The sequence below is a fragment of the Syngnathus typhle genome, linkage group LG4 (assembly GCF_033458585.1).
Source record: "Syngnathus typhle isolate RoL2023-S1 ecotype Sweden linkage group LG4, RoL_Styp_1.0, whole genome shotgun sequence".
Lineage (NCBI taxonomy): Eukaryota > Metazoa > Chordata > Actinopteri > Syngnathiformes > Syngnathidae > Syngnathus > Syngnathus typhle.
The window spans coordinates 11,217,645-11,230,073 of NC_083741.1; the positions used below are offsets into that span (position 1 = coordinate 11,217,645).

The window sequence follows — 12,429 nt, forward strand, 5'->3', positions numbered from 1 at the left end:
TGTGATATACGTATAGGTGGCCTCATAAGGCTCGCTGTAACAGCAAATCTAATGTGTATAAATGTAAAATCTCATGACATTACATAATTGCCTCATGCATTTGATTATCTATTTCAATCAATCTGCATGTGTGTGTTTGCTGTGTGTGTGTTAAAAGTGTAGACGAATAAAATTCTAGTCTAAACCCACCACTGGTCTGTTGAAACATGATTGATAGAGACAGAATTGACAGCTTTGGATGTTGTGCAACGTTCCGCATTCTTAGGGGGGCAGATTTGGCCTACCGGCCTTAAATTCACACGTGGACTGTCTCATTGAACTCCTGTCATGTTTTTATTTTTTGCACAAATAGCTGACGCTGTAAGACCTACGTCTGCTCCCTCATTAAATTTCATTCATCTAGCAGGGGGGCAGAGGTTGCATGTTTGTCCTGTTGTGATTGCGTTTGACCTAACCACATCATATTTCACATTTCATGCAGGCAGCTCCACCCAGGGAGTGGTTTCTTTGTTTGGGACTGAATTGTGTGTATTTATGCCGCAAGGAAAACAGTCGTCTCTATATCTTATATGCACTGCTCTGTTCTTTTAGCTGTTCTACCCTTAATAAGATCAAGAAAATACACTACATAAAACGGCCTTCTTTTTCACAAAAGCTCAGGATCCTCGAATACCAACTCATCCACTTGTCTTCAGCACTGGAATCTCATTTGAACCACATCATGACGCAGTCACAGGAAAATGAAACAACAACAATCACGGTTCATTTGAGTCTCAACAGCTGAGTCACTTGGCAGACTGATATACACCACACTCAAAGGTGAAAGGACGAAACTCGAGCTTGTCAGGCACCTTAGGGTTGCTATGACGACAGCAGCCGCTTCCTTTCTCTCAATTGGGGCAGAAAAGACTCGGGGGACCTGTAAGTTAGAAGCTCCACCCACTTGATTCACAAAGGTATCACTTGCAAACCAGGATGCAACAAGTTATTTCAATACAAACTTGACATTTAACAGTTCTGTCATGCAATCTGGGTTCACTTATTTATGTATGTATGTTTGTACGATCCGTGCATACGATTGGATTCAGTTGCGGGCGTGTCGCTTTTGTTGAGAGGCGTAGAAGCAGGTTTAGCAGGTTGTTCCTTGCGTGAGTGCTCCCTCCTCTCACAGGGTGACTGCTGAATCATTCGGGCTGATCACTCAATGAAGATAATTGTTGCTGGAGCACCTGTTCTCCTATGAGAGAGCCCAAGAATAAGGTAAGGATTTACTGGGGAAGGCTTGATTTGTCTCATTGTCCAGCAAAGTACAAGCTAAATGTCAAACTCTAAGATCAATAGACACTTTTCTCATAAATAACTTGTGTGGGAGTATGTGAGTCAATATTTCTAAGAGGAACCTGTAACAACAACAGAAGCTCAAACATCCTCACACATTGACATTTTAGAATTGAGTAGTGAAGAGTACATCAACGTAGAATAGAAAAATTGTTCAAAATGTGGCCATGATCTGGCTGTTTATTTTATATTTGCAATTTAAGGATTAATGTTTTGATGAACACTGAGCAGCATGACAAGGTAGTTAATAAAGCTACAATCAAAACACGGAAAAAATAATTTAGAATAGAGTAATGAGGGTACAATTATTTAAAAAACAAAAATAATTACAGTTAAATCAAACTCTCAATTTGAGCCATTTAATTTTAAAGGTGGCAAAACCAAATGAGTTGGTGTACTTACAGTTGTACAGAAGTTTGTGAATGGGCATTCATATGAAAAAAATGTATGATTATTTTGCATTTGTCAGTAAAGTGAGGTTATATGACCACTTTGATTCTTATTTTTCCAGCTTGAATTACAATTTAGAATTTGTTATATTGTCTCAATTTCTCTAATTATAGTCCCCTCCCTACCTCATTTTTATTTTTGGTCGTATTTATCAAGAGCAAGATTAAAACATGTCACAAAGGGTATACTGTATAAAAAGCTCAACATAAAATGTATTATCTTACTAACAGTTGGACCACAAATCAAATAGGTACGTGTAACAAGTACAGGGCATGGGTAATGGGCAGGACTGCAACTGGCGGTTGACCAATCCAGGGTCTGCCCTGCAACTCGCCTATAAAGTCAGCTGGGATAGGCTCCAACTCAAGTCCAACCCTAACGAGGAAAATTAGTACAGAAAATAGATGTTTGGAAGGGCGGGACTGCAATACAATGTGACGATGAGATCAGATGTGTTAATAAAGGAGATTTAACATTCTTCAATGTATCGCAGATGTATTGGCATGTCCTCTGCTGTATTGTAAGCAAACTTTAGGAGCTTAATTGAGAGTTTGAGAGCCCATTAGTTCATCTCTATATGTTATTTCACTAAAGTTTCATGGAATGTACAGTATAAGGTGAGTCAAAAAAGTTCCAGGATTGATGTCATTCAAAACCTCACTTCGATAACCACCACATATATAAAGAGATTGTGTGGGTGTTTGCTTCATTCAGTGTGTGAAAATAGGCCAGAGTTGTGTCACGATAACTTGTGACTTGTTCACCATAAAAATACACCTGGTCGGAATAACCTCTGCGCTCCAGCAGTACTTTGGTGTTAAATCATAATGTTTTGTTTCACCCTCGTCTCTCTGATAATGGTGCTTTTTGAAGAATGGTCCTTTTTTGTCAGGAGTTCAAATCAGTTGGTATGCGTCAAATTGTTATTAATAGAAATAATCTTTTGTGTGTTTTAGGGGCATACCACAAGGAAGAAATGGAAAGGCATTTTATCATCACCATACACCTGCTGCTATTTGTTCATACTTTTTATTTCGTATCGCTCAAGAATACAACAGATTCCCCAGTGCACACTTTTAATAATGACTGGTTGCGTCAGCAAGATCTTGTTGCTAACGAGGAAGGAGAAAATGGGCAGGAAGGTGATGTGTCTCATATGGGAAGAGGCAACAATTCCAGCAGTGTAGTATATGACGAAGAGAATGACGTCGAGCAGAATGAAATCGAAGCATTCGACGATCTGAATGTTGCCATAACTACCGAGCCTCCCACTTCCCCAAATGCCTCAACAGTGCAACCTGAACTGTCAGATGATAAAACCAACATCACAAACACAGAATCAAAACAAAGTAACGTCAGCAAAACCGAGGGGGGGTTTATGAATTCAACCACACCTGCTGCGATTCCGGATGTTGATCTACTCAATGAAAACGCAACCATTTCTCCTGATTTCGCCAATCACACCGATACAAACAACACAACTACCTTGGCACCAGAGATCTTGGATTTCAATGAAAACACAACAGTAAACACAACAACAATTAAGACCACAACCATAACAACATCAGGGAATGAAACGGTGTCAACCAACGTAACAGAATCTAATGAAACCAATGTGACAACCACGGCAGCAACAGAGATGAACACAACATCTGCAACATCTTCATCACCAGACCCTTTTCCCCTGGAACCCATCACTGTGACAACCGTTGCTCCTGAAACACCTGAAGGCAACTTGACAGATAAACAGGCATCTTCAGGGAGCAGCTCAAACACAGGTAGAGTTACATTTTTGGCTGTCCAAATTTTGTTGAAACCCGAATTTCTTGTTTTTGTCCACACACAAATTTTGTCTAAGGTCACTGAGAACTGAAATCTAAATATGATACCAGATTGAAAAAAAACAACAAGTGGCATTAATACTATTATACTCTAGTTGGCCAAAAAGGTTGATCCTCAATTTAGGTGTAACGGATTGAAGCAGAACTAGGGAACTTTACAGTGATATAATCCTCTCACGATCATTTTTAGGTTTGAAGTTTGATATTCAAACTCATTGTTTAAAATCATACAGTAGCTATCAGTTGTCACTTATTTGGTTACTTTATTCTGTCCACCATCTCACCTATATCCATTTAGTTTTCCACAAGCTGAGGACAAACATCCCTTCTTTCAATAGAAAAGGCTTGGGCTTAGGTTTCAGCTCCCTATTTTGCCTGAAGGCTCCTTTTATAACATCTTACTCAGCAGGAACAATGATACATTATTTCAGTGGAAAAAAACCCCTGAAATAAAGAGCTGGATTTCAGAGATACCTGATCTGCAGCTACACCGGCATATAAATGATTTTCAAATTCATACTATCTGCATAGTGATACCGAGTGTGAAATCAACTTTAAAAAAGTAATTTAATCATAGTTAAACAATAATTATGATTGGATTACAACATAATATATCTTGAATGCCATTACAATGCACATAGAGTGGTCGTCTCCCAATCTAAAGATTGCGGGTTCACTCTGTCTAATGTGACAATGTTGAAGTGACCTTGACCAAGATATAAACCCAAGTTGATCCTGATGATCAATACGTAAACGAGGTAAAAGTGTTTGAGTACTGAAGGTAGAAAAGTCCCATACAAGTGTAAGTCCAAGTCCAAAGATGTGTGCCTTTAACGTTAAAACAAACTGCTTCAGAACAGTTTTTCTTAAAGAGGGAAAACTAAATACATGAATAAAAACATGAAATAAATCATTTTGAGTTTAAGCAATTTTAGTTCCTCACCGTTTCTTCCAGAGAGTTAATATCCGCTGGACCTGGACTGGGTTGCTCAAGGCACAGAATTGTTATCCAGGCAGGTTGGGACGAAATAGCCATTAAATTTTCTAAAGTTCTAAAAATTAAAGTTTTTGATTACTAGCCTAATTCAAAAGCAATAAAAAATATATGTGCGTGCATTAGACTGGAAGTGACGCTACTAAGACAGAGTGGATGACTTAAAAGAGAAGAGAGGTCGCGAGTATATCGGTAGAAGGAGGATGAAGATGGCGCTGGTAGGAAAGAGAACTAGAGGAAGACCAGAGAGAAGATTGATAGATTAGTAGTGAGGGAAGACGTGAGGGCAGCTGGTGTTATAGAGCAGGATGAAAAAGCTCGTCTTTAATGGAAAGGTATGAGGCACTGTGGCGACCCCTGACTGGAAAAGCTAAAATATGAAAAATTTAAAAAAGGGGAATAAGGTTTTTTCCTTATTAATGTTCCTACTTGTAATCTGAATATGTTGGGCGAGGTTGGTATTTGTGTGCATTTCCAGTGGGCTAAGTTTAACAAGTTTAATATTCAGATTAATTGAGTGGTAACTCCAGTGGTCCGTCTCGTAAAGATATTCAAAGCATGTTTCAGCCAAAGTTACAAAATACTACATTGATGAAATCTCTTTTCGTCCTTCCTTCTAACCCTTCGTTTCCTTATCTTATTCTGAAGGGTGGCCATCCGAGACCAGCACGAACAAACGAAATGAAGCGTGGGGAGCTATATTAGGTACAGCAGTGGTTGTATCCTTAGTGGGACTGGTGGCATACATCATCCTGAAAAAAAGACACATCAAAGGTTTCTCACACAGAAAACTGGTTGAGGAGTTCCCCTCTGAACCAGGTAAGATGATACAATACATCATAATGCATAGGAGTCATATACAGACAAAGTAGACAATGGACAAATAATGTCTGTCTAATATTGGGTCTAAAAATAAGAAAAAAAAAAGGTAAATCTGAATACACGGTAGAAACGGTCACTGTATGCAAAACCACTTCAAGTATAAAAGTGGCCTGGTGTTTTTTGTTATTTTGAGCTAGATAAAAAACGAACTAATGAACTGGCTAACTAACTCGCCAACTAACTAACTAACTAACTAACTAACTAACTAACTAACTAACTAACTAACTAACTAACTAACTAACTAACTAACTAACTAACTAACTAACTAACCAACCAACCAACCAACCAACTAACTAACTAACTAACTAACTAACTAACTAACTAACTAAAACAAAAAAAAGAGCAGCTGATAAAACCAGGCATCGAGTCTAAGAGTTTTGGCCAACACTGCTGTTCTACAGTCTGATAGTGATGGGCAGAAAGTATGTTGGTTGCTCATTACACAATCAGTTTTACTTGGACTAACTCTCTAACAGTTTGAAACAGCACATTGGCAATAACACTGACATTTGTTCATAATTTAAATTGCACACACACATACACGCATGTATGCACACACACACGCACACACACGTGTAATGATCTCACACTGTGTATAAATAAGGGCATGTACCAAGGCAATTTGCAATCAAGCAAGAAATGTCACTTATTAACTAGAATTACATGCTTAACCTTCTTGTTAAAGTCAAAAACTAAATGTAGGTACACAATGAAAATAAAAGATCATGCTGTTGTATTAAATCTCTAAAGTAGGTATATGAATTTCTGAGATTACTTGCATCACAATGAAATCAAGTGTAAGGCTTTTGAGAGCTTTTTTAAATTAAGGCCACTTCAATCATGCATAACTTATATTCACTAAATAAATGGCACGGTATATACTATGGAGTATGAAGCATTCTTACAGTGATTGCAGATTAATGACAAATTCTCTTCAATGTACATGACCTTGGTTTGGCAGTAACGGAATAGATGAACTCCACATGTCACAACCATAGAAATTGAAATATGGCTGGTTGCAAAGTAGGACACGTAGGTCAAAGTGGACAAGAAGTCACCAATTATTAAATGATAAAAGAAGAATGGAACGTAGCGCCACTAGAAAATTGGACAATTTGGGCTGTATTTTTGTAGACAGCGGGAACAAATCTTAATTTTATGTGAGGGCAAGGCTTGAGTAGGCCAATTGGCAGACCAAGCTGGGCGTGCCGGTGCAGCATGTTCTTGGATGAGCCGACTCAGACCACATCTAAATGCTGGCGCAGGATAGACAGCTGGTTGAACGTGCATTTGGATGGACGTCAGACACATTTGATTTGTAAATATGTGAACAGTGTACTTCACAAAGCAGGTGTACTTTCTGCCATTTCCAGACTATAGTGCATGACTAGTGCAGTCCATTTCAAGCGAATGAGAAAGAACACTTTGATTTGCGCCCTTTAAGTTATTTTTATGAAACGTCACTCGCCTTCCATTCGGTAATTTAGTGTTCCCAAACTTGTATTGAGACAAAACACATATTTGACATGAGAAAAATCTTTGTCTTGAGTCTTTGACCTCTGTTCAGTGAGAACATTCACTAGACAACTGATGATACACAACCAGTGCTTGAATTTTATTTTCTTTAAATATTAGTTTTATAGCTCATCGTTAGTAACCTTTTTATGTCCATGTTCATTTTCAAGTTCTGAGATTGGACAACGGTGAACCTTTGGATCTGAATTTTGGTGGCTCAGCTTATTACAACCAGGGACTACAAGGAGACAACATTCAAATGGCGAACCTTCCTCGGCGTCAGATAAAGTAGAAATACACATGGACCATGGATCTTTCGACAGGGAGTTTGTTGAATGACATTGCCAAAATAAGATTTTGGGTCAACTGAATACTTGATTTGAAGTCTCAATGATTTTAAAACTCATTCAATGCCATCTATTTTTAGACCCCCCTTTACCATACCACGTGAAAAGGATTTTAAATACATTTAAATAAGTGCCACTGATAGAATTGCTGGATGAAAAAAATCCCTTGTTTTTAATTTAATGCCTGCAACTCATTCCAAAATGTTGGGAGGACATGTTTACCACTGTGTTACATCTCCTTTCCAACACCAACGCTTAATAAGCCTTTGGGAACTGAGGACACTGAAGCTTTGTTGGTGGATTTTCTTTCCATTCTTGCTTGTTGTGCAATTTAATCGTCCGGGGTTTTTAGTATCATATTTTCTGTTTCACAATTTGCCACACAGGACTCGACTGCTTGTCTCGTGCTTGCAATACCTGAAAATAATTTGCCTGGATATGTTGCTCCAAAACATACCTGTGTATTCATTTGGACGTTGATTGAAAAGGATTTGCAAATATTTGTAATCTCTTTTTTTGACATTTTAACAAATGTCCCAACTTGATTGAAATTGGGGTTTATAATTGTGCCTGTAAAACATTAATGTGTTTACAAAATAAAATGAGAAGCCAATACGAACAATTAACTTATGTTGCATTAGTTTTGGCATGCTACCTTAAGCTGACCCAATTTTGCCAATCTATCCTCCGTCATCATTCATTAAAATAATCATCCTTCCGTCACCGTCCGTCTTAAGTTGTGCTTTCGGTTGCTGTTAGCCATAACCACACTCCATAACAAGACATACTAGCTCTCAAAGAAAACAGTATTTCAAGTAGCTGTTGTACTCACAGACTGAGGTTTTGGTATTCCATGAAGTTAAATATTTGGTTGTGTGATAGTTGCATCAATAATATCTTCCTAAACATTCTATGACCTCTAGTCAAGTCAAGTCAAGTCAAGTCAAGTTTATTTGTATAGCCCTAAATCACAAGCAGTCTCAAAGGGCTTCACATAGACAGAAAATGACAATTATTCTCAAAGCATCCCCTGATCTTAAGCTCCCAAAAGGGCAAGGAAAAACTTAAAAACCCCTAGCAGGGGGAAAATGAGAAACCTTGAGAAGTGACCACAGATGGAAGGATCCCCCTTTCAGGATCACCAGGTTGAAATGGATGCAGAGAGGATGACCTCTACACGTTGAGAGATACAAGACTTCTTTTGTACAGTGGTGTGATGCACCTCTGAGCGTTACATCACCTACAGCATACCAAGCAGAGATTGTGAAATGCACAGTAGTGTAACAAACTTCTTCCAAATTTCATTGCAATTCTTCTCATGAGCTTTTTTTGACTTTTAGTGACGACCTTCATTCAGCGAGTGTCTCTAATGTCAATATATTTTTTATACTTGGGGAGAATAATTGTTTTGTAGATGTTTTGTTAGCCAGTCAAACAAAATAAAAACATATTGTCACATGTTTTTTTTGCCAGATAGACTAGTGCTAATGAATGTGGTCTAATTTTGATTCATAAGCGCCAGTTTGGTTAGAACAGCCACCTATAACCCAAGAGGTACGTATGTAACTTTTTGTTGTTGTTTAATCCATTGGTGACAGGTGGGCTTTATTCTAATTCAGCTTTGTTCTAATTTAACTTTGCTCTAAAATACGACACGATCAATCAAAAGCAGCACTTTACGGCACAGTAATGGGGTGCAGCACTGTTCAAAAATAATGCTGTGTATTCTGCACGTCATATCACTGATTGATTGAAGTTTTTGATTTGTGTTACCTCTCTTGATGTTCCCACCCTTAATGCATATCAATATTCAATTTGCATGCCCCCCCCCACTGTAACTATATGTATTGTTTGTATGAGAATTTGCATTTATTTATTTTCCATATATAAAATCTTCAACTGTGGGCGAAAATAAACTGTGGTTGTTTCTAAGTGGACTTGGACTTAAATACACACATTGGAACCTTCACCCCACAGATCTTAAATAGAATAGAATAGAATAGAATAGAATAGAATAGAATAGAATAGAATAGAATAGAATAGAATAGAATAGAATAGAATAGAATAGAATAGAATAGAATAGAATAGAATAGAATAGAATAGAATAGAATAGAATAGAACTTGACTGCTCTGTTTAACTTTACAGTTCATCACTTCATCCAAAAATGCATGTTTGTAGACTGGTCAGGACTACTGTAGCTGGTATGGGAAACCCTTCTAAAAAAAAAAAAAAAAAAAATTCATACCATCTTAAGCCCCTATCTTACTGAACGTTTTTGAACGCAGCAAATGTTTTGTCCTCGTCATTCAAAGTCACAAATGCTTGCCAAACGACTGCCGGAAGTTCACCTGCACTTTTCCCTTGCGACAAGAAAAATCAGTAAAACAGTTGCCATACGCTTTGCCAACATTTGCAACCTTGGACGAACTTTGACAAACTGACGTGAAAAAACCTTTGTGTGGTTTACCTTTTCTATAGCATACAGACAAAATGAATAAAATCTATATATTGCTTAACGCATAGTAAACTAAAGATCAACTCATCAGTGATGTAATCAATCCACAACACAGAGTGGATTGTGTTTGACTTTGGAAGTTCCACACTTCACAAAAACAGCTTGGAGCCAATCACAGCGCACATTTAGAGAAAGACAACCACGTCATGTAATAGGAACTCAACCTACGCCGACTGCTTAGAAGTTAGCCAACGTGTGCCGTCACCGACACTCCAATTAATATGTTAAGCCACGCATCACACTGTGGATGGACACATTTGTTAACTTTGCAATAATGAAAACAAAAACAATTGATTCAGATAATACGGGCTAGAACCTGGACAGACTTTTTTCTCCTCCATTGCTTACTTTGCTTTATTTTCACACATTCCATGCACTTAGGAGCTGGTATAGACAGCTCCTAAGTGCATGGAATGTCCTTCCCCAATATTGTTCTGATCCACACAACCCAGCAGTTTGGAGTCAACATATTTGGCAGGGTGCTGAAATCAATTAAATGACCTGCTCGGAAATGTTCGTATTACATTTGATGCTTTGGACAGGTTCATTTTCTCCTCCAGCAGAGTCAAATCAATTTAAATGGAATTAAATGATTACTATCTAAATTGAGGTTGTGTCAAACATTTTAACACCTAAATTCAATTTCATTCTTTTTGATAACACTTAGTAAATGAATTCGACATCAAGACCCAAGACTGGAATTGTTGTGTTAGTTAGATGAACAATAATTGTACTATTTGCATGTGTTGAATTTCCAAACATAAAGATGTACGTATATAAACAGTTACAGGCTTCATATGTTGCTGGCATGAAACCACACAATAGAATAAAAATAAGCCTGTCAATATGCTGAAAAGTGTCAAGATGTTACAAAACTGATGGCGCAGCATGCCACATAGTTACTCTGACTGACCAAATGAAATATTTTTTAGAGACAAAAGGCAAAGAAATGACTCCTATGAAGCCATTATAAAAAATCTTTTTACTTTTATTATTTATGCAGAACGATTCATTAATCCAGAGTCATCAATAACAAAATAATTACTGTTGATGAAAGGATTAAACCCAGGCCATTTGGATGAACGAACCATTTTCCTACAAGAAGCAAAGCAAATTTGCATTTAATGCAAATGTATTCAAATGAACTGCATCGTAGTTTGTCGAATTAAACAACATTATAATCGGTAAACATCTATAGAGAATTTATGTGAGTGTATTACTCCAAAAGTATCATAACCGTAGCTGCGTGAGTAAATATGTTGATGCTCTTGTTATGTATATTAAAAATACCCAATTTTGAAAATGAGGGCAGAGGTGGGTTGCACTGAAAAGTCACACATCACAGTATAGTGTTCTAAAGGAGCGAGAAATGAGGCCAATCCTCATTTTAACTTGCTCTTTGTTAATGCACCATTAAATGTTGCTTCCTGCAGTTTAATCATTTAGCTCGTCGAGGGGCTACAACAATACACCAAGGCACTGATCTTTCCAAGCTGTTGCCGCAGTCAAGTCACTGGGGTGGATGTGAAAGGTCAAAATCCTTCTGGCACTCACGAGAGATAAACAAGCATGATCCTTCAAAATATATACTACGTGACCGACAGGGAAATTTGCATCACCAGACATTGAATACTGAAGACGCCTCTAGTAAATTGGGTTGCGTAGTAAAATAAATAAAAGAGATATTTTAGGGTTTGCTGCATGAAACTTAATGTGGAAAATCTATTCTGCACACCAAACAACAGACATCAAACGGTGATATTAATTAAAAAAAAAAAAAAAAGATGTGAATGTACTTTGGAATATTATGTTTTTCTTGATATTTATTTTTATTAAATATACCAACCAATGCAGACTTGGTTGTGGCACTACCAGTATACTTTTGTTTTATTTATTACACGATTTGTCATAATCCAGTTAGTGAAACGAACAGCTCTGCCACTGAGAAGATGAAAGCATGAATCAAACGAGTGCAAATTAATTGTCATCTGGATACAGCATCATAACAAAGCTTGCTCTATATTTGAAAAAGGTATATTTATCAGTGTTTGATATCCTTGTGTGTGTCGTTTGTAAATGTCCTATTAACAGCCTCGACTCTACCGTGACTACTGTACAGTAGTATACTTGATTTGCTGGAGGGAGGGGGCCGGGGGGGTGCAGTAACGTAACATATCTCTCCACGATTAGCAAAGAAGCATCGAGTGCGCATGTCGTTCAAGCTCAATTGGTATTCAGTAGTGCCTCAAAATTTAAATGCTGCATTGCATCAGGCCCTAAAAGTCAAACTGTCAAAAAATCCATTTGTGAGGATGAAGTAAACATGAAACATTTTGTAACATCCTGTTCATCCCGAGAAGGCAGCTGGCCCAGATAACGTGTCACGTGTGTACCAGAATGTTGAAGGTTTTTGCGGACCAACTGGCTGAGTCTTCTCCAGGTGCTCTCCTGCGGGCAAGGAGGGACCTGGTCATGTCTTGTGAACCGAGACAAATGAATACAGAATTGTAGCCTTCATCTCACGCATTGTGAAAATGGCTTCTCTG

General features: G+C 37.8%; 1 protein-coding gene across 1 annotated transcript; it reads left to right on the forward strand.

The window, feature by feature from the left end:
- The first annotated feature begins 1,104 nt into the window (after window positions 1-1,104).
- On the forward strand, window positions 1,105-7,993 carry muc15 (mucin 15, cell surface associated). The gene is made up of 4 exons (XM_061276212.1): window positions 1,105-1,260; window positions 2,745-3,566; window positions 5,272-5,442; window positions 7,191-7,993. The coding sequence occupies exons 2-4, from the start codon at window positions 2,765-2,767 to the stop codon at window positions 7,310-7,312; spliced, it is 1,095 nt and encodes a 364-aa protein (XP_061132196.1). The 5' UTR covers window positions 1,105-1,260; window positions 2,745-2,764; the 3' UTR covers window positions 7,313-7,993.
- The last annotated feature ends 4,436 nt before the right edge of the window (window positions 7,994-12,429 follow it).

Excerpts from the sequence above, each read along its gene's own strand:
- muc15 (XM_061276212.1), top strand. The coding sequence starts at position 2,765 with ATGGAAAGGCATTTTATCATCACCATACACCTGCTGCTATTTGTTCAT. Across the intron at positions 3,567-5,271 it reads AGGGAGCAGCTCAAACACAG|GGTGGCCATCCGAGACCAGC; the intron begins GTAGAGTTACAT and ends CTTATTCTGAAG. Across the intron at positions 5,443-7,190 it reads GGAGTTCCCCTCTGAACCAG|TTCTGAGATTGGACAACGGT; the intron begins GTAAGATGATAC and ends TTCATTTTCAAG.